Genomic DNA, 20616 nt, shown 5'->3' with positions numbered 1-20616 from the left:
AGTTGGCATGTACTTGCCATCTGTTAAAACGTACCTTCATGTTCCAGGAGATAGATCTGTCCGCTCAAATGAATAAGCGTGAAACTCCAGGAATTGTTTTCTTTTTGAAAGGAAAAAACTCCAGGAATTCTTGTGGAATTGAACTTGGAATACTTCTTCATCCCTGGTGAATACTACGATTTTATTACAGCACAAATCCAATAGCAAAACATCCCTTAAAGAAACTAAAAAGAATGGAAAGGCAGAAAGAAATCACTCTTTAAAGCATGTCTGAGGTTAAATTAAGTTACACACCCTATATGCTTCTGCTCAACAATTATAAGGCATCTAGAGAGCTTGACGAAAACAGGAATCTGATAAAATTCAACGCAGCAAAAGACTTAGAAAACGCTGCCAATATTTGTTGGTTCACTCTCAGATTCAATAATATAGAGCAAGTGCCGCACTATTGTGATACATCCATCCCAGTTGACAGAGTCAACTGGTATCATCAGTTAAAAATAAATCAGTATCAGAAGTAGCCAACGCCCTTGACTTCACCTAACTTAGGAGCATTGGCGTCATTACCCAGAAACAAGAGGCGACCTGTTACACAACCAAGTCATAATCCAGTAGACAAACACCAGTGCAAATGATCAACATAATCTGTCCACATGACGTCCAACATTACTTTGCACAAAGAAACCAAAAACACATGAAAAGAGAACCAAATAAACCAAGTTCTGAACGCTATGAAAATGCCTACACAAGGGTTTTTGGTTATGAACAATTAAAAAATGGAGGATAATGTTAACTCGGATATGGAACATGTATATGGTACTATGGTATTAGTTCACGTCGACTTGGATGTGTTTCAACTCTGCTTTTCCAGAGTTTTCATGGGACTAGATTAAGAGTTTTTCCACATGAAAGAGGTAAATAAATTTCAGAAGGACTCAAATTCCTAGATATCTGTGTTTGTGTGGTGGTCTTCAGGAGTGCCATCTAAACTAACAAACTGAAAGAGGTAAACATTTCCAAAAGATTTACGTCTGGAGTGCTATTACGAACAGATTCATTGGTATAAGTTCTTGTACCACCACATTTGGGACACAGATTAAGGCATGCCACACCATTAATTAAACATACAATTCCTAGCAGTATAGTATTCACCATGTCTTGTTTATTTAAACATTTGTGACAGGAGATACCACCAAAAGCTCAATATTGCTATATTATTGCTGGAAGCTAACTTAGCATCTAAGCAAATGCTTATACTGTGCTTGCAGCTGGCATTAACCATGATGGAGATGAAGTTGTGAAAGCTACTAAATAGTGTCCGTTCTACTCAATAGGGAACTGGTACAAAGGCCGAGCAAGGAGCTAGTTAAAACAGAGGAATAGGCAATAAATAAGCTGAAAATGCACTCATGACCTGTTAATATAAGCTATCAATGTAAATCTATAGTATAAGAAGCACACCATTTGAACAGAGAGAGGGAACTAGTTAAAACAGAGGATGGGCAATAAATAGGTTGAAAACACACTCATGATCTGGTAAATGATAATATAAGTTATCAATGTAAATCAGTAGTGTAAGAAGCATACCATTTGCACGCACAGCTATTTCTCTTATGCGTCTAACCAGCCCAGTAATTGGATCACAGAACACTTTGGTCTCAAGATTTCCTTCCAAATAGAGAACAGTGCTGAAATGTTGCAATTGATGCATATTTGCATGTATCAGTATTTCCAAAGGGTAAAAACAATCAACCAATTAATCGAAATCTCAAAGGGAGCATATTGTATGAAGCAATAAACAAAACTGGACAATGTTGCAGTTCACCAAACAGACATGAAATCCATCTAAAACATACAATGTATCCACTAAATCATGTCAATAGAAACCTAACAAGTGAACAAAAAAAAAGGCTATATGCAATTATCTACAAAGAAAACCCAACACTCATAGGGCAGAGACAACAAATGTAAGCTACAGGTGGAAATGGATGTTAAAGGACTTAGGGTGATCCTCCTCCCTTTTTGCATCAGTTTTCAAAGGATGGCACATTAACCATGAAGATGAAGGGAGTAACCAGAGCTGAGTTCTTATCACCTCCCAACCATTCGGTTCGTTCTACATATGTCTAGAAGGTAAGTTCTAACTGCGCACGACTACAAAGAGGCAAGGCGGGGCTCACCCAACCATTCGGTTCGTTCTACATATGTCTAGAAGGTAAATTCTAACTGCGCACGACTACAAAGAGGCAAGGCGGGGCTCACCCGGTCTTGACATGGTTGAGCGCGAGGGTACCGAGGCGCTCCGGGTAGACGCAGACGCGGTGCCACTGCACGGAGCACCGGTCGGCGTACTGGTGCGGCTCCTCGCGGTCCAGCGGGCGGCGGTTGTTGCGGATGCCACCGGTGCCAAGCGAGAAGAGCACGACGGTCCTCCCGTTCCGCAGCCGCTTCTGCATCGGCTCCTGCCCGACCTTCCCCACCATTATCGCCTTCGCATCCGCCATCCCCCCCCCCAGGGGGAAAAAAAAAAGCATCGCGTCATTTCGTGCGAAATCAAACCCGAAATGGGGAAGAGAATCAAGAGCTCCAATCAAACCTTATAGATGCCGGGGTCGAGGCCGTTCTCTAGGGGGCGGGTGGTGTTGGGCGGGCGCGGGCGGTTGGGCGCCTGCTGGCGATCCTGATCCCCGGGGGCCTGGTCGTGCTCGAGCTCGGGGTCGGACTCCGCATCGGACCCGTTAAGCGTCGAGGAGGAGGAGGAGGAGGACGGTGTCGTGGTTGTGGAGACGGGGCGGAGTGGGGAGGAGAGGAAGCGGCGGGAGAGGAGGAGGCGGCGGGCGAGGAGGGAGGCGGAGGAAGCCGCCATGGGTGCTTGCCGCGAGGAGAGGTGCAGAGTGGAGCGGAAGGGGGAGGAATCGCCGGCGCTGCTAAACCCTCTCTCTGCAAAGCGGCAAAGCCCTAGTTAGTTCATGGGTCAGATGGGCTGGCCCACTACACTCTAAACCCTCCCTCTCTCAAAAGCCGATTGCTTCTTGGGCTAGCAGTGCATCTGCGGCCTGGCCCTTTTTTTTCCACGCCCGTTGGGTAGCTTCGTAGCGATCGGGGAACCTCGCCCGTAGCGTAAGCCCGTTGCTGGCGAAACGACCAAGCTGTCGAGTGATCCATCATGTCCTCCTGCATCTTTGCTCCATGTGCCGCCTATACCTTTCTGCTCCGTTGGAGAGGACAACTGAACATAATGCATGGCTCACTCCTCGCTGAACAGAGCCAAGAATTATGTAGACGTACGTGCAAACAAAACGCAACAGTCTCGTCTTGTTTCTCCCTCGCTCTTTCCTCCTCCCCTTCAGCGAACCTTCGCCAAGGCCAACAGGGTCGGTACAGTGTACACCCTATCGCATGGTACTTCGAGAACAATACGGTAGTCGTCGCAGGACGTTTTGTACTGTAACACTACGGCAGTTCGCCACTAACACGAACGAACTTGTCTTGAACTTCCTTGATTGAAACTTGAAAGCATATGGCACATGGGGAGTTGTACATTTGATTGCACCTCCTGCATATATTCTCGTGTTGCATCCAATGATCCGGGGTAGGAATGCAAATTATATTTTTTTTTGTCATTAGGTCGTCGATTCAAAAGATTCATAAAATAAATTAGAATGGCATCCTGCGTAAATAATTTAGGAAAAAATAAACTAGAGTGGCATACCATCATAATTAATTAGCTGATAAAAATACTATTGGATACTCACTTGCATCCTTGATCCGAAGATATCTTCCTCACCAACAACCTCTCGTGCCATTGTCTCGCGCATGGACTTAGCCGCCGCCGGCGGGGCTCGGACGATGAGCGGCGGCGGCGGCTGATGCAGAGAGCCGTACTTCTGTGGATACGGTCTGGTGGCCTGGCGGGGCACGGATGCCATGTTTCAAGTACATGCATGTAATGCTTCTTGGTATGCAGAAGCTGGAGCGACGCCGACGGTTCGGTGATGGCACGCATGGTCCAGGGGACACCACATGAAGCTTCTCTGTTGTTGAGCACATTTCAACTAGGCCGGCCGCAGGCGGCACTGTCTTGAGACGGATGGATGGATGATGGATCGCGCGTCGCCAGCCAGAGGCCCAGATGCCATGCATGGTCCATGATCCTGCTGCTCCTGCTCCGAAGAGGAAGATCAGATCGATCAGGGAGCGAAGGAGACCACACGAGAACGTGACGACGCCACGGCGGCCGCGCGCGGCCAGATCGGGTGGGCCTGCGCCCGCGTGCGGTACTCGCTAGGGCGACCAGAGACGACGGAGGGCACAGCACGCCATGTGACCGGGAGATCCTTGGACGACAAATCACCCGCACCTTTTTCTGTGTGTGTTTCCCCGCTGACGATCGACGCCCGCGGCCTCGCCGGCCGGCCGGCCGGACCACGCCATGCATGCATGCACGGGCGCGCCCGGGGATCCTGTCATGCGGTGGATTTTGGTCCCCGCCGCCGGCCAGCCGGCCAGCCGGCCCCGGCCTTCTGTCATGCGCCCATACCTGGCTTGGCTACCAACCACGGTTCTTCCTCTTGATCACTTCACTCGACCGATCAACGGTATCTATCCACCTCGCCCTCCAATCGTAGGCTCCTTAATCTGACACCCAATAATTAAGACAATGCTCCATGCATGCGGTTTCTGTACGAGGATCGAGCAGAGCAAGCCTCCCGACGCATCTTGTGCTGAGATTAGCAACAGTTTAATTAGGAGTTTGGCAAGTTTGGTCGCGAGAATTTTGCAGGCCAGTTCTGACTTCTGAGCAGCTGGTGACTGAACTGACGAGACGCGTGATGGTTCAGTGGACAGAGTACAGATTCAGGGCAGGGATCAGTGAGCGAGAAGATTGAAGCGGAGAACGCCGAACCCGAGAGCTTATTCATACTTCACGCTTCACAGACTGATGACATGCCGCCGGACTGGGTTGACAGTTAGCAGAGTGTCATTCTGAATCTCCCTGGATTTGGACGTGACGGCGCGAGATCCGGTCGTCGCTGCCTCGCTGGCGTGTCGCCAGGCCATGCATGCAGTGCAACCAGCGCTGGTAGATTACGAGTAAAACTGGTAACCCATCGCGAGACGCCAGTGTCACGATCGCGCACTGGTCTGCTCCAGTAACCTTCATGGTTAATGCAATTGTAGCACAGGGTACTTCGACTGAATAGTCTGAATTATCAGCTGAACTGACAGGGGTGATGGTGAAACCTGAATGTGACACCGATACTGGTCGCCCACATTGGATCATAGTCAGCTAAACGTTTCGCAGCAGTACGTAGGAAATGTTCACCAAAATAAAGAGCTGGGGAGAGCGCACGCCAAATGTATATTGTTTCTTCACTCTCCATTTTTGGTCCGCTTCAGGGTAATGGGAACGAAGCATGCACCATCGTCGTCATCCAAGCAGCTGCCTGTTTGTTTGTACAGAAACATAGGACACGTGGCGGCACTAATAAATGCATACACATTAACCTCTCCATCATGAAATAGTATCGGTTTAGACATTGACATGGTCTCAACAACACAATTTTACCTATTTTGTTTCGTTATACTACTCTGGTCATTAATTGACGCCGTCGATTTTTGTGGTCTTCAAGTTCACTTTTACCTCTATTTTTTTCTTATTAGAATAGAATAATAATATTTGATAAGTATGATGTTTGAAATTATTTTTCAAGAAAAAATTGTGCGTGTGATTGCATACTCCTAAAGTAATTATTTTTAAAATCATTGGCGGACAAAGTTTCAAAAGTTTGACTGGATTTTAGACAAAAGTATAAAGTATTTGAGACCAGAGGGAACAACATAATTATATCGTTAACAAAATTGTACTGTAATGAAACTGCTTTCCGGGACAAATCTACTCATACCATTTTCAATTATATACCCAAACTTGACATATAAAAACTAAGTTATTTGCAACCAAACTTTGAAATGCATGACTACACACAACAACAAAAGTGGCACTTACTCTTTTACTAAAGGTAGTATGTTCCCTTCAGTCGATGCTAAAGTTTACTGTCAAAGCACTAATGCGCAACTATCTAATATTGCACTGTACATGTCCTAATAGAGTTTTGGTGTATTAAACTCAGTCTTATTTTTTTTTTAAGTTTCCGATTCGGTTTGCACTTAAACCTTCTTTTTAGAAAAATCAATATTGTGCGCCAAAGGCCTACTAGCTAGGAAAATAGGTTGTGCAAGTAATAAGTCAAGTAGAAATAAAAAACAATTTTCACGTGCTAAAAGAAACCCATTTTGCGAGTAAGTGCTAAAAAATCGATGGCTAATTTCAAAAAGATGTAGCTAGAATTTACCGACAATGTAGCTAATTAAAAGGAAATGTAAGGACTACGAGACCGAAGGATTTTTGTCATCGGTCGTTTTGGGACTGACTGGGTTCTACATTGTCATCTAAGCTAGGCCGGGCCCAATGAAGTAAACAATATTGTACCTTAGCTTTTCCAGCCGTTTGGACCTTTTCATGCAAATGAAATCATAGTGTGATTGGTGATACATCAAGGTGCCGCCAAAGCAAAAGCCAGAAAGGAACGGCACTAGTGATGTAGTCCATATTCAGAATCAGAAACTCATGCACAGTACAGATGTCCAGTTGATCAGATGCGAATCCTTCTCAATCTTCGAGAGTAAAAAAAGAAACTCATAGATGAGTGACTACTGAGAATCAACATTTGCACAACTGTTTGATGCAGATTATCTTCATCATTACTTGATACACCTGACTCCGTTTCTCTGATGACAAAGAGCGTCCATTGCCTTCAATTCCGCATTGATGGTTGCATCATACTTATAGACTGCTTTAATCAGTTGTAACTTATCAAGATAATAAGAAATTCATGTTTGGTCTGCTAATTTGGTAACTTGAGTAAATTTCCTTGATCTTCAATATCAGAAAATGAGCACATGAGTGGTCGCGCAAATCCAGCGTGATCTTCAAGTAAATCCACCATGATATTCAAGATCAGAAACGCATACTATGCATAGGCCTAAACAATCGACGAACCGTTTCGAATCTACTTTGAGTTGACCTCTGACAAAATCAACCTTTGATTTTCAAGATACGATCCCTGCAAATGAACCTTGATTCTAATCCCCCTTTGGCTTTGCATTGCACCCAATCCGATGGGCTGCGGGGCTCGGCTTTTTTTTTTCTGCGGCACACGGCAGCGGGCAGCGCCCTCCGGAATGGATCGCTCGATCTGGACGGCGTTTGTGTGTCGCAGCCGGCTGGCAGTGGCACTGCTCCCATATAAATGGATGGCCCCGGCGATGCCGAGTTCACCAGACCGGAAGAGCCCACTCCTGCATCTGCATGTAACTCTCAGATACTCCACCCAGAGTCCGCGGCCACTCCTCTCGCCTTCCACTCCAGAAGAAGCCGGACAAGAGGTAGGATCCCGAGCCCTTCTCCCTCCTCCGTCAGCCGCCGGCGCCGGGGGTGGGCCAAGCCAAGATGATATCGTGGAAGGATTTCTACACGGTGCTGACCGCGATGGTGCCGCTGTACGTGGCCATGTTCCTGGCGTACGGGTCGGTGCGGTGGTGGCGCATCTTCACGCCGGACCAGTGCTCCGGCATCAACCGCTTCGTCGCCATCTTCGCCGTGCCGCTGCTGTCCTTCCACTTCATCTCCACCAACGACCCCTACGCCATGAACCTCCGCTTCCTGGCGGCGGACACGCTGCAGAAGCTGCTCGTCCTGGCGGCGCTCGCCGTGTGGTCGCGCCTGCCCTCCAGCCTCGGCGCGCCGCGGCTGGACTGGTCCATCACGCTCTTCTCGGTGTCCACGCTGCCCAACACGCTGGTGATGGGGATCCCGCTGCTGGTCGCCATGTACGGGCCCTACGCCGGCTCCCTCATGGTGCAGGTCGTCGTTCTCCAGTGCATCATCTGGTACACGCTGCTGCTCTTCCTCTTCGAGTTCCGCGCCGCGCGGATGCTCATCGCCGACCAGTTCCCGGACACCGCGGCGGCCATCGCGTCGCTGCACGTGGACCCGGACGTGGTGTCGCTGGAGGGCGGCCGCGCCGAGACGGAGGCCGAGGTGGCGGAGGACGGCCGGCTGCGAGTCACGGTGCGACGCTCGTCCGCGTCGCGGCGGTCGCTGCTGATGGTCACGCCGCGGCCGTCGAACCTGACGGGCGCGGAGATATACTCGATGAGCTCGTCGCGGCAGCACAGCCCGCGGGGCTCCAACTTCAACCACGCCGACTTCTTCGCCATGGTCGATGGCGCGCCGCCCCCGCCGACGCCCGCCGGCGCGCGGGGCTCGAGCTTCGGCGCCGGCGAGGTGTACTCCATGCACTCGTCCCGGGGGCCGACGCCGCGGCAGTCCAACTTCGACGAGCACTCGGCCTCGGCGCGGTCGTCGAAACCCGCGGCGGCCGCGGCCGTGCCCAGCCACGACGCCAAGGAGCTGCACATGTTCGTGTGGAGCTCGAGCGCCTCCCCCGTCTCGGAGGTCAGCGGCCTGCCGGTGTTCGCCGGTGGCGCGGGCGTCAACGTCGGCGCCAAGGAAATCCGCATGGTTGTCCCCGCCGACCTGCCGCAGAACGCCTCGGCCGGCAAAGGTCCGTGTCAACACTCAACACTAATGGCTGGCAGCGTACATCCACTTCGTTCACTCTGGTTCCGTATGTAAGTTCGCAAAATTCCCAATCTTTTTTTCGTTTTCAGAAGGCGAGAACACCGGTGCAGTGGCAGCGGCTACCGTGGAAGGCGAGGCGTTCCGCTTCAGCGGCGGCAAGACGGTGGAGGACGCCGAGGCGGGGGAGGCCGGGGGCCCGGACGGGCTGTCGAAGCTCGGGTCTAGCTCGACGGCCGAGCTGCGCGTGAAGGACGTGGACGGGGCGGCGGACGGCGGCGGGCGCGCGGGGGCGCACCAGATGCCGCCGGCGAGCGTGATGACCCGGCTCATCCTCATCATGGTGTGGCGCAAGCTGATCCGCAACCCCAACACGTACTCCAGCCTCATCGGCCTCGCCTGGTCCCTCATCGCGTTCCGGTATGCTACAAAGTCTACACCTTTTCACGTGACCTGCCTCACTCATTGCCTATGCTACTACTGCTAGACTACTACTGATTATATGCAGGGGTGTAAATGGTTTACACAACAGAATGCGATCAATCAGGCAAGGATCAATGTTTATAGCAAATAGAGTACATCTCTTCAAAGCTTAGTGATCAGTAATAGACTAGTATAACTGCTCCTGCTATGGAGTGTGTGGCTGTACACAACAAGCCACTTTTCATTTCGGCAAGGATCAATGGCTAGTGTAAATGGTCGGTTCCTTCACATAGTTGGTAACTACTGGTAGCGGCATCTCTGATTATGGTAGGGTCTGAAACTCTGAATGACTTTACATAACAGAGAGGCGACAGGTTCGGCAAGGATAGACGGTAGTGTGCACTGTAGTTGCAGACAACCTTTCCCTGACTACTCGTAGCTAGTTTGGTGGCGGCGATAAGCGGGAGAAGAAAGGATTTGCCATTCCCGGCGAGGCCTAGCAAGGGTGCTGGCGGTGGGTGCGCCGCGACGGCGTAGCTGCTGCCAGCCTAAATGCCGGGCAGGATCGGTGGCGCCTGCCGCTGCGGCTCTGGGCGGCGTACGAGCCGCGGCGGTGCGGGAATAACCGAAAAGCTGCTTTTACGGGCGCCGGGGCGGTGGCGGTGGGCTGTGGTTGAGTGTTCCCGCGGCCGGACCACACCGGGGGCCCGCCCGCCGGCAAGCTTCCAATCGCGAACTGTGGACGGAGCCGGAAAGTCGAAGGGAGCCTGCACGGCGCACGAGCGCCGGGCGCCAATCATTGACGCGATCGACGGCTTCATCTCATCTTTCATCATCCCCCTTTTTTTGTTGGGGTTTGTTAAAGCTAGCTAGGCCGCAACTGTTTACTCGGGCTACTAATCATCGCCGTCAGAGCACAAGAGCAGTGCTTAATTTGTCTCGCCTGCTGCTAATGGCTAACGATCTCTCGTCGTACTATGGATATTACGCTGCTGCTGCGCTGTTGGGACTACTACTAAGGCCTAACGGGTGGTGTACGGTGGCTGCAGGTGGCACATCACCATGCCGGCGGTCGTGGCCAAGTCCATCTCCATCCTCTCGGACGCCGGGCTGGGGATGGCCATGTTTAGCCTGGGTGAGTACTAGCTCCCACACCCCTCGTGCTCCTGTCGTCCAGTAGCCCTGCACCGCAATTAGTCGCCGCGCCCACACGCCCCCAGGCCCGCGGCGCCCGGCCGGTCGAGCTACTAGCTCTAACGCTCTCTCTCTTTCTCCCTCTGTGTGGTGTGTGCCACCCCCACCCGTGCCCAGGATTGTTTATGGCGCTGCAGCCGAACCTCATCGCCTGCGGGTGGCGCGCCACCGGCATCTCCATGGGCGTCCGCTTCCTCGCCGGCCCCGCCGTCATGGCCGCCGCGTCCCTCGCCATCGGCCTCCGCGGGACGCTCTTGCAGATCGCCATTGTCCAGGTAAACTATTGCTCATCTGCTGGCCGCGAAAAGCGAGCTCTCGTCTTGCCAACCAAATCATTGGTTCGGTTAGACAAAGTTGCCAACCAATCTTTCATGCCCCTGCTCCTGGCTTATCAGCTTCTTCAATGCAACATTGTACTCCTAGTACTACTAGATTCAACCTGCCAATGTACAGTACAAAACTGTATTTCTCCGCGGGTTACTTATATAATTATAATGGTTTCTCCTTGCATTCGACGACAGGCGGCTCTACCGCAAGGGATCGTGCCCTTTGTGTTCGCCAAGGAATACAACGTCCACCCGGCCATCCTCAGCACCATGTAAGTGTCAGCTACATGCATAGGTTTATGCAACAGTCCTTGAAATTGACTCTTCATGTCAAACGCGAAATCCTGCAGGGTAATTTTTGGCATGCTGGTAGCCCTGCCGATCACCCTGCTCTACTACATCGTTCTCGGACTGGGACCAGTATAGATAGCTAGCTGCTGCTGCTGCGCTCACATGACTGCATGAGGTGGAACTTTTGGACGACGCGAGTTGCGGAGATCGGCCGGGTTGCACTCAAGCCGGGCGTCGCCCACATGCGTGGCTGGAGGCTTGTAATTTTGAGTCCTGCTCCAGCCAAGTGAAATTCCGTTTTGGGGTTGATAATTAGGCATGCGGTTTATGTTGCTTATTGCTACTAATCCTTCTGGGATTTTGAGGATTATATAGTGTTCATATGTTCATATAATCATACCGACATATACCCCTAGTTTAAGATTTAAGGGCCTTGAACCGTGGAGAGATCGATTCGTTCTGGTAGCGCCAAATGAACCATGGATGAGTTTGCTGCAATGGAAAACAGAAATATATTCCGGCGAAATGGAATGTTTATTGTCCGCGCTAACATGACTTCAAAAGGAAGCACATTCAATACTCCTTGCTCTCTTTGCAATCACAATTCATCTCATGGTAGCCATCCTTGTGGCAGTAGTGGCGACTCTACCGTCAGTTTGTGCCAACTCTACCATAAGTTCCTATCTTTAGGAACATATAGCAAACTCCATTTCATCCGATCCTAATGGAAGATATGTGGCTCTCCCGTGTATTCTCGGGGGGGGGGGGGGGGGGGGGGGGGGGGGGGGGGGGGGAAGATCTTGTGGCACATCCTTCACCCTCTTTTTTTCAAAGGGAGTTTTCTGACTGTACTCAATTAATTTATTTTAGCACTGGACAGGACAAAGGAAGGACCGAGCTATAACGTTTCCTTGCAGTCCCTGTGATCATTGTGTGACTCGATAATTTGCCATGGTATTGGGTCAAGGGGAGTCTCTCTTGTCTGTAATGTAATAGTCTCTTTATTCTCTCTTCACTCTACCCATAACCCTTCGGAAATCTGGGATGTACTAAACTTTTATCCCCTATAAGTGGCAATGTTCATGTGGGCCTTGTGCCTAACGTAGTGTTCCTAGAAAAAAATATAATATATTGTTAGTTGGATGCTCGAAATATGAATGAATCATCTTACAAAATTTTCAAGCCATTTTGAATTCATTAATTAGACATTCACCTTATTCAACTATAAGGCGTGCAGATAACTCTTTTCCTCATAATATTGGCGATCAAAGATTCACTCCTAAGTAGGGATATGATTTCCACTTGTTTTGGTTAATTTGGTCGACCACAAAACTTGCTAAATGTATTAAAATGGCATGTCGCACAATTAAATTACAGGAAGAAATGAACTAAGATAGCTAACTCAGAAAACTCTATCTGGTACTCACTTGCATTCTTACTCCTTAGGTCCCTCAGATTCCATTAGACTTTGAATAAATGGAAGTCTTAATTGCTCCACAAGGCCAAGGCGATTGTATTGTTGGGGTTCTGCCATTTAGTGCAGTCCAAAGATAGGGTACTCAGAACAAAAGGTGGGCTTAACATCAAGAAGAAAAATCTTACGCGAAAGGGCTCATACCCTAGTGGTTACAAGAGTCTCAGTAGCATCTTAGCTCCTGGGTTCGACTTCCCGTGAAAGCGAATTTTCTAGGATTTAATGGCGCCGTACTTTTAGTGGTAGGCGACATTCCTGGCGACAGCGAGACGCCTGTGGTGACTACATCAATCTCGAAGATTTGCCGGCTCAGTCTTCGAAAATGCTCATAGGGGTAGGATTTTGCGTACATATGTTCATAGGGGTGAGTGTGTACGAGTTCTACCATATAATCTAAAGAAAATCTTACCCTTTCGCCTACCTATCCAACCATCTCATCTTCTTTTTGAGCTATAGGCTTGTATTATGTTTTTGTGTGTCTCCTCAAAAAAAAATTGTGTGGGACATTAATTTGAAGTGCATTGCGTCGGCCAATATGGAACTCATCCAATGGGGCTGCCAAGATTACCCTCAACAAAGGTTGCACACTCTGTCACCAAGTCCGGAGGTATACATGTCTCGCTAGCATGATCACCGTGCCCCATGGCGGCGCTATGGCCTTTCCGTGTGTTGTCGCATACCTATACTCACATTTTGGTCCTGTCGTAAGCTAGAGTTTTAAAACTAAAACAAGTATACTAGTCCTTTTAGAAGAAGAAAACTATGAAAATCTTCCACTCCAAAAGGAACTAATTACCTTTGCGGCCATGATGAGCTTTTCTCTCTGACGACACATCATTAACTAAGTGATCGATGAGAGACATTTTGCAACAGGAATTTGGTCAGATTTTATAGCAGCGGGAAGCAATGTACCTTAACGTTTTTTCTTCTTCTTCTTTTCGATGGGGGCACGAAGCGTTAGTTGACTCCGTAGAACAGGATGCACTGAATGCCTAGTAGTCTGATCGATCTATCGGAGAGCAAGATATATATGTACAGTTGGACACACTTTTCCTCAAAGATTTCGATATGTGTATACACTCTTAAATTGGCACGTATCCATAGAAGAATACTAACGTCACATTGTGTCCAGTCAGTCATCAGACACAACGGGACCGCTTGTCCGCTTCTGTACTGGAAGGAACGAAGGTCCGGTTTTCAGGGTAGCTGGAGCTCTAGGGCTAGCTTATAGCCACACGCCTGCATGAATGAGCTAGCTAGGTGCGTGAAGGATCTGTAGGATCCCTCAAACCGAATCAACTCCATCAATCTAGCTTGTTAACCTTTCATCAAAAAAAGATCTAGCCTGTTAATCTTTGCTCTCTCCCGACGCAAGGACTGACTATAACTGACAGCATAGTTTGACTGCTCAATTGGCCGTCTTAAATGGGCCCATGTTACTCGCACAGGGGCAGAGCTAGTGAGTGAGAGCCGACACCGGCCTAGCTAGCTCGCCGCCTTGCCACGGAAATGTTACGTCAATCTCGGGGCAACCTAAGACTCCGCGGTGCCGTCCCGTGTCCATCTGTCGGCCGGATCGGGGGAGCGCGAGAAAGTCCATCGGCGGCAGCCGGAGCGGTGACCAGACCGTCGTGGTTCCGGGCTCGATTTCAGGTGCTTTGCCTGTCGGAAATCGCGTCACGTTCCGCTAGCTAGCTTGTCGACTTCGATCCGCTGGTGATTGCGTAGATTAATTAATTTAGCCGCAAGGATCACAGGATGCAGCCTCATGCATGTCGCTAGCGCCTAGCTAGCTTCAACTGTCTGTCTAGACTCTAGATACTAAGCGTTTGTTTTCACATGCATTTGGAAATGGAGACGCGTCAAGTGGCAGGGCGACACACGGGCCGGGCGCGTCCAGCCGTGCGTACAGAGCACTTGCCTCACCGAGTCCCATCTCGGAGTGCCACAGGCACTGGCAGGGTGCCCTTTACCGCTTTTGTTAGTTGCGACTTGCGTTACCGGCGCCAGGTCTTGTCCATGCACTGACTAACCAAAGGATCGGCCGGCCGGTCGAGCAGGCGAGCGCCGCATCCGATTCCACCGAGATGGGCAGCCTAATTTGCATCAGAATCCACCAACAGTCTCGCAACCCCATCGCCTTCGACCACCGATCCATCGACCGCCGCCCGCGCGCGCGCACGCGTTCTAGCTAGAGCTAGCTCGGAGAGACCTAGGCACCTAGCTACGCTGTGCGCGCCAAGTAGGCTTTGCTTTGGCCGACCCGAGCCGGCCGTGGTGCCGACAGCGGCCAAGGTCCAGTCGGTGTCCGAGCCCCCCGCTGCCGCCGTACCAACAAGGCTGCCTTTCTAGCTAGCTCGTACGCGCCGCGCCCCTGACCGTTCCGGCCGGACCCAGCGCGGTGGAAAAAGGCCGGCGTGAGGTGTCGAGCGGCCAGGGGCGGGCGCCTTTGCGACCATTCCCCCCGCGGGCGGCGCGGTGGCCCGGCCAGGCCAGGGGGCCGTCGCTCCCCCCACCCGATCCGGTCGTACGCGCGCGGGCATCTCGGAACAGCGGCGCTGGCCCGGACGGCCGCCGTCGAAATTCGATCGGACGCCACCACCCATGCGCGACCGCGTCGTCGTCGCTGCTGCCGGTGCGGTGAGCGCGGCAGGCATCGGGGATCGGTCTCATTTGCTCGTTCCTGCATGGCCAGTGGCGGCGAGAGAAGGGGAAAAAGGACGTCTTCTTTATGCCTTCGTTTTCTTTTTGTTTTTTCCCCGAAAGATTATATTCGATGCCTCCCGTATTTACGTGCGCGCTTGTTAGGTTAGAACTTTGGAAATTTTGCAAAAGACGCGCACATCTATCGACGATCGGCTTTGACAGCATGCGAGCATGTACGTGGAGTTTTGACTCCGCCGCCGGTGGGTCGAATTGATCGCTTTCTTCGAACGCATTTGGTTTGGGTCGCGAAGCATTGGATTAATTTGTTCTCCTTGTTGCCTTTTGTTTTAACTCTCAGTGTGCTTCTGGAATGTGTGCATCTTACACGAGACCGTCGTGGAATAATGCGTCGTCGCCTCGTCCCGCTGCGTAAAAAGTACGAACGGAATATCGGATCGACGGCCGCTTCGGCGACCCGCCGGCGGGGGGACATGGCCCGTTCTTTAAGATCGCAGGATCCACGGCCGTGCATGTCAGCTGTCGACACGATCAGCTTTCGCAGGCCACAGTAGACGAGTAGGGCTGTTAGCATCCACTCATTAAACTTTAGTTCCGTCATATCAGATGTTAGAATATCAATTAGAGAGACTAAATATGAGCTAATTAAAAAATAATTGCATAAATGGTAGCTAATTCACGAGATGAATCTACTAAATCTAATTAATCCAGTATTAGCATATGTTTACTATAGCACAACATGGTCAAATTATAGACTAATTGGGTTTAATAGATTCATCTCACAAATTAAACTCCATCTATGCAATTAGTTTTGTAATTAGTCTATATTTAGTATTACTAATTATTGTCACTAAATTAAAATTTAGTTAGGGTGATCCAAACAGACCTAACAACTGCAGCAAGCGGCTCTGGTGACATGCATGGTTCCCGTCATAGGGCTACGCTTTCCGGTGAGAGAGTACACATCTCTTTTGATCTTTGCAGTTGCACAGTAGCGAGGCTTGGTCCACAAAGACGCGAGCAGGCCCTGACCAGTGACCAGGCAGGCTATCTGATAGGGTGGTACCTGTGTACCTTCTCCAACATCTGGACCTTGGTCCCAGGTAATGCGATGCCAGCCGGCCAGCCCCATGCGTGGTGATCATGCTACCTTGCTACATGTAAACTGTATGCAGAATTACATGGAGTCGTCATGGACCATCCTTATGTATAGCGAGCTTGCCCCCAAGGCCCCAACCTAGAGGTGTCTTTCTCCTCGCTGCTTCCAAGATGCACTGTGTTATCGTCATCACCTGATCCGAGGCTCTCTTTTGGAGCCCTAGGTGCAGCCTGGAGGAAAATGATACGTGAAAGAGGACGCGGCGAACGTACTCCACATGAAAGTTGCATGAGTGGCTCCTGAGTCGTATCCTCATCTCATCTTAATCATTCATGTAAATATAGCGCTAATCTATGTACGAAAATATATCGCGGAAACCGAAAGATGTTTATGCCAAGCACTAATCAATCAATCAATCAATCAATCACAATCTTAATCAGTATCTGCGCAGACGTGGAGTAACCCAACCGGAATTCCAGTTGTTGTTGGGCCTGTCCCAAACAGTTTTGGGCCGAAAAGGTGGGCCAGAAAGCGTGGAAACAATTTTCATGGAAGCAGAAACGGCCCATCATCATCAGATATCTATAGAAGGCAATACACGCAAGGTACGAACTGACGACGACGGATCCGTCCGTCATGATACGACGAAGCTACAGACTTTTGAACCATGGCATGGCGTGGAATGGAGGAACACGGGGACGGCGGCGAAGCGACTCCAAGGTCCAAACCCCTACTGCACACCTACAGGCGCCCACGCTGTTTTTTCGGCACCATCAATTTACACGACACTTTTCCCCTAGCAACCAAACTTTCCTTCCCTCTAGCGCCGGCCTAATCAAAACGCCGCGGAGGGGCGGCGCGGGTGGAAGGGGTTCGCCGCGGCTGCCGCCGGTCTGGGGGTGCGCGCGGCGGGCGCGCCCGTGGCCGCGGTGATGCGCTCGCAGCGCGGGCACATGGTGAGCGCGGACGCCGGGAGCGGCTGCCGGGTGTGCGGGGAGAGCACGGTGGGCGGGGCCACCCGCATCGCGCGCAGCTCCTCCACCTCCCGCTGCAGCCGCCGGTTCTCCTCCGTCAGCGAGCCGAAGCACCGCTTCAGGTACTCGCACTCCAGCTCCGTCTGCTTCAGCTTCGTCCTGCAAACCACGGTCCGTCTTCAGGTTAATTAGGTTACGAACTTAACCAAAACAACTGAAGAAGTTCACTGTCATCATCACATATCCAATCACGAGTCCATGACAACAAGACTGTTAAGAGTAATCAAGCTCTGTCCTGACATGCACGACACGTCTCACGTCTCTAGCGGCCATAAGTTTCTGCTGAGATAGTACTAAATGGATGTTAAAGAAGCGTCATGTGGAGTACCAGAAGTGACTTAATTTGACCCTAGGTTCCCATTCCGAGACCCTTATCACCGTTCACCCCCGACAAAGAGTTGAGGCCAATGACTTTGCAGCTGGGGATAAGTCGGATTAGTCTTTCAATCACTTGTTCCTCACGTGGCTTGCTGAACAAACCATGCATCCACCATATCAACCACAAGCTCACAATCACAACTAGGGTCAGCAAGCTACAGGAAGCTAATGCTCCTAGCACGTGCCGATTAGTCCACGTGCCCGTGCTTTGGGGGCGAACCGGCTCGCCCAGCCTCTAGCTCTAGATAGAGACAAACTGATTGCACGAACATCATGGAGTAGTAATCTATTCCGTACGTGAAGCTCAATGGAGTGCACAAGGGTGAAGCTCTGCCTACTTTATCTGGCTAGAGAATCTAGCTGACTCTGTTGTTGTCCCACATCTCGGATGCAGTCCAAGTTTCAAGAGGATACCTAATGATCCTTGTCACCTTAACTGAGGGAAGGGCCCATGATTTTGTTGGGAGGAAGTGGGTTCGTTCTAGTGTTGGACTGTTAGTATATATGTATATAAAATCTGAGTTGCATCAACATTAAGTAACCACTCTAGCTAGTACGTGAGATAGAAGTATGTAGAGTCTAATGCAAAGTTTGCATAGGACACAGTAGATTATTTTCATTTCAGAATTTCATCTAGCATGGACAGAAAGGTTATTGGTATGAATTTTCTCAGCGGCCAAATAACAGCGTATAACAAAGTTAAGTTGGTCTGAATTTTCTATACGGGTAACATGAAACAAAGCTTGGCTTTCAAACAAATGGTCCCTTATGTTCATGTGAGCACGTGAACCATTTGAAATGCTATTGTTATGACTACAAGATGCCAGCTTGGATAAATGACCTGTGTTCATAAATGTCTTATGGCAGGGACTGATACAGTCTTTCCACGAGTGAAATTACCTCGGAAACATAGAACGCAGCCATTTTTGTCTGATAAGCAATGGCTCCATTTGTTTCACTATTATAGACTACGACTGTCAGCTCATTTGCCAACTAGACTTAACAAAATGAACAAAACATTAACATTTTTTTTCAACCATATGTAAGAACCTTGCAAGCCCTTCAACTGTAAAGTAGTATGTACTAACTATAACTAGCCTCTCGTGACCACCGAGCAGCCATAGATATACTCCATGTTGTGCCTTAGGTTTTATTACCCGTCCTATGCTAGTAATAGTTAGTCTGATTAAACTAGACAACTACTAGTGCTCACAAATAGTTAATGTTGACTGCCGTGGACTGACTGATGCAGCGAACGTTACGCATACACTAGTTTACCAAAGGGAAAAAAAAACACGTAGCTAGGCAGCGGTTTGCCATGGTCATTGGCCAACAGCTAGCAGCTACTAGCTCCTTCACTTGTTCGGTATGGTGCATGGAGGCAGCAGTATACGTACCTAGCCCTGCGGTTCTGGAACCAGACCTCCACCTGCCTGGGCCGCAGCTTGAGCTTGACAGCCAAGGCCTCCTTTTGCTTCTGCAGGAAAAAAAAGTCGCATTTTCCAACGCCATTAAATTTCTTGCACGCACACAGCATCAGTATCTATATCTTGCAATGTCAGGGAGGGAGTAGCAACACTCTCCAGCTAGTCAAACCTACAGTAGCAGCTGCTCGTAGTAACTGCTTTTACTTGGCATCGTAGTACACAGTGCTAGGAGAGTATAGTATAGGTTCCAGCATAAGTGAGACAAACGTTAGACTACAGCCACTACTAGTCTACCACGGCCGCTGTACAAAAGTAGCTAGATTTTCTACGGCAAGCTATGTACATGTACCGACCGAATCACACGATCAGGGATCTGCACTGTCATCGATCCTCCTCCTTACTTATACATGGACTTAACTCTACTAGAGCTGAGGCTCATCACACGGCCACACCTGCAAGTACGTACGTGCTGGAAGTGGAAGGACCTGTACTGCGTATCTGGATTCCCTACGCATGTGCCATACTACCATCACACCTCGAAGAAGGAAGAACTATGGGACACCGGCCGGCCGTTAAATGATGGACGGCCACCAGAATCCGATTCTCGGAACCCAGATACGATACTAGTACGTACGTACGCCGTGCCAATCGTTTTGGCCGGCCGCACGTAGCCGTCACGACGCACGCTGTGGCGGTCTTGAATGGTTGATGCGTGAAGGGAAGGACAAGTAAGCAGGGATGATGGCTGGCTAAGTCGTCAGAGGGGTTGAAGCAAGAGTGGAGCAGGACAGGGGCAGCGGTGACTGACCGGCGTGAGGGTGTGGTTGAGGCGGAAGCTCTCCTCCAGGAGGCGGGACTGCTCCTTGGAGAGCCGGAGCTTCTTGGGGCGGTGCGGCCCGCCGGCCCCGGCGCCCCGCTCCTCCTCGTCCTCCTCCACGCTGCCCATCGGGAACTCCTCCTCCTCGCCGCCGCTGGCCGGCTGGTTCATGTCCAGGTCCCTCATGGCGGCGTTCCCGTTCCCGCTCCCGCTGCCGGCGTTGCATCCGAACCCGCCCTCTGCCAAAACAACACATATATATCCACACTGAGAAATTAGTTATTACAGAAATTGCGCAAACCCCAAGCAAGTTTTCCACGCCTACTAGAAACACGCATCACGAGCATGTATGTTTGCCTAGATGATGAGCGAGACTGGGAAGAACATTTGAAGAAATGGACTCAAACTTGTTACTTGTGTATGCCCTTGCGGTTGAAAGAACACTAGATAGAGCTCTCCGCCTGCTAGCAGGTGGTCTCCTGGGCTTACCTGAGCCAGAGGAGGAGCTGAGGCCGGGGACAGCCATGGTGAGCTCCAGGCCTGAGGGAGAGGTGGACCCCATCGCTACCCAATGCAGGCACAGGAGCAGGAAAAAAGGGGGAGAGAACGAAGGGGACGGAGGGGGCAAGCAAAGACAAACACAGATTGGAAAGGAGTAGAAGCCTGGGGGCGCGTTATATAAGCGCGGGGCGCGGGTGGGGACGGGCGGGGGGATACGTTGGGAACTTTTAACAGCGGCAGTAAAAACAAAAAAAAAATAGTGCTGGGAAAAATGCTGTGGCGCGGTACTGGCGGTGCTGGTAGCAGGTGGTGATGTACTTTGTCTGCCGGGGAATTATTAGGGCCAC

General features: G+C 50.5%; 3 protein-coding genes across 5 annotated transcripts; 1 reads left to right on the top strand and 2 right to left on the bottom strand.

The window, feature by feature from the left end:
- Positions 1-236: 236 nt before the first annotated feature.
- On the bottom strand, positions 237-2946 carry LOC112893177 (single-stranded DNA-binding protein, mitochondrial). Its single transcript, XM_025960374.1, has 4 exons — positions 2597-2946; positions 2263-2489; positions 1588-1688; positions 237-585 (listed from the first exon to the last, which is right to left on the bottom strand). Exons 1-4 carry the CDS (start codon positions 2864-2866, stop codon positions 512-514), a joined length of 672 nt encoding a protein of 223 aa, XP_025816159.1. The 5' UTR covers positions 2867-2946; the 3' UTR covers positions 237-511.
- A 4404-nt stretch (positions 2947-7350) lies between these two features.
- LOC112891801 (auxin efflux carrier component 3a-like) lies at positions 7351-11298 on the top strand. Of its 3 annotated transcripts, XM_025958760.1 has the most exons (6): positions 7351-8627; positions 8734-9061; positions 10114-10199; positions 10376-10533; positions 10780-10856; positions 10935-11298. In XM_025958760.1, exons 1-6 carry the CDS (start codon positions 7511-7513, stop codon positions 11008-11010), a joined length of 1842 nt encoding a protein of 613 aa, XP_025814545.1. In that variant the 5' UTR covers positions 7351-7510; the 3' UTR covers positions 11011-11298. The 3 variants fall into 3 exon arrangements, with proteins under 3 accessions (XP_025814545.1, XP_025814546.1, XP_025814547.1); XM_025958761.1 differs by lacking the exon at positions 10114-10199; XM_025958762.1 differs by lacking the exons at positions 10114-10199; positions 10376-10533.
- A 5649-nt stretch (positions 11299-16947) lies between these two features.
- LOC112895465 (homeobox-leucine zipper protein HOX3-like) lies at positions 16948-20396 on the bottom strand. The gene is made up of 4 exons (XM_025963418.1): positions 20258-20396; positions 19760-20007; positions 18922-19001; positions 16948-17245 (listed from the first exon to the last, which is right to left on the bottom strand). The coding sequence occupies exons 1-4, from the start codon at positions 20328-20330 to the stop codon at positions 16948-16950; spliced, it is 699 nt and encodes a 232-aa protein (XP_025819203.1). The 5' UTR covers positions 20331-20396.
- Between the last annotated feature and the right edge of the window lie 220 nt (positions 20397-20616).

This window comes from Panicum hallii, chromosome 5, assembly GCF_002211085.1.
Source record: "Panicum hallii strain FIL2 chromosome 5, PHallii_v3.1, whole genome shotgun sequence".
NCBI classification, from domain to species: domain Eukaryota; kingdom Viridiplantae; phylum Streptophyta; class Magnoliopsida; order Poales; family Poaceae; genus Panicum; species Panicum hallii.
This window is presented reverse-complemented; position numbering and strand designations above follow the sequence as displayed.

Excerpts from the sequence above, each read along its gene's own strand:
- LOC112893177 (XM_025960374.1), bottom strand. The coding sequence starts at position 2,866 with ATGGCGGCTTCCTCCGCCTCCCTCCTCGCCCGCCGCCTCCTCCTCTCC. Across the intron at positions 2,490-2,596 it reads TCGACCCCGGCATCTATAAG|GCGATAATGGTGGGGAAGGT; the intron begins GTTTGATTGGAG and ends GCGGATGCGAAG. Across the intron at positions 1,689-2,262 it reads CTCAACCATGTCAAGACCGG|CACTGTTCTCTATTTGGAAG; the intron begins GTGAGCCCCGCC and ends GCAACATTTCAG.
- LOC112891801 (XM_025958760.1), top strand. The coding sequence starts at position 7,511 with ATGATATCGTGGAAGGATTTCTACACGGTGCTGACCGCGATGGTGCCG. Across the intron at positions 8,628-8,733 it reads GAACGCCTCGGCCGGCAAAG|AAGGCGAGAACACCGGTGCA; the intron begins GTCCGTGTCAAC and ends TTTCGTTTTCAG. Across the intron at positions 10,200-10,375 it reads GATGGCCATGTTTAGCCTGG|GATTGTTTATGGCGCTGCAG; the intron begins GTGAGTACTAGC and ends ACCCGTGCCCAG.
- LOC112895465 (XM_025963418.1), bottom strand. The coding sequence starts at position 20,330 with ATGGGGTCCACCTCTCCCTCAGGCCTGGAGCTCACCATGGCTGTCCCC. Across the intron at positions 20,008-20,257 it reads CAGCTCCTCCTCTGGCTCAG|AGGGCGGGTTCGGATGCAAC; the intron begins GTAAGCCCAGGA and ends TTGTTTTGGCAG. Across the intron at positions 19,002-19,759 it reads TCAACCACACCCTCACGCCG|AAGCAAAAGGAGGCCTTGGC; the intron begins GTCAGTCACCGC and ends TTTTTCCTGCAG.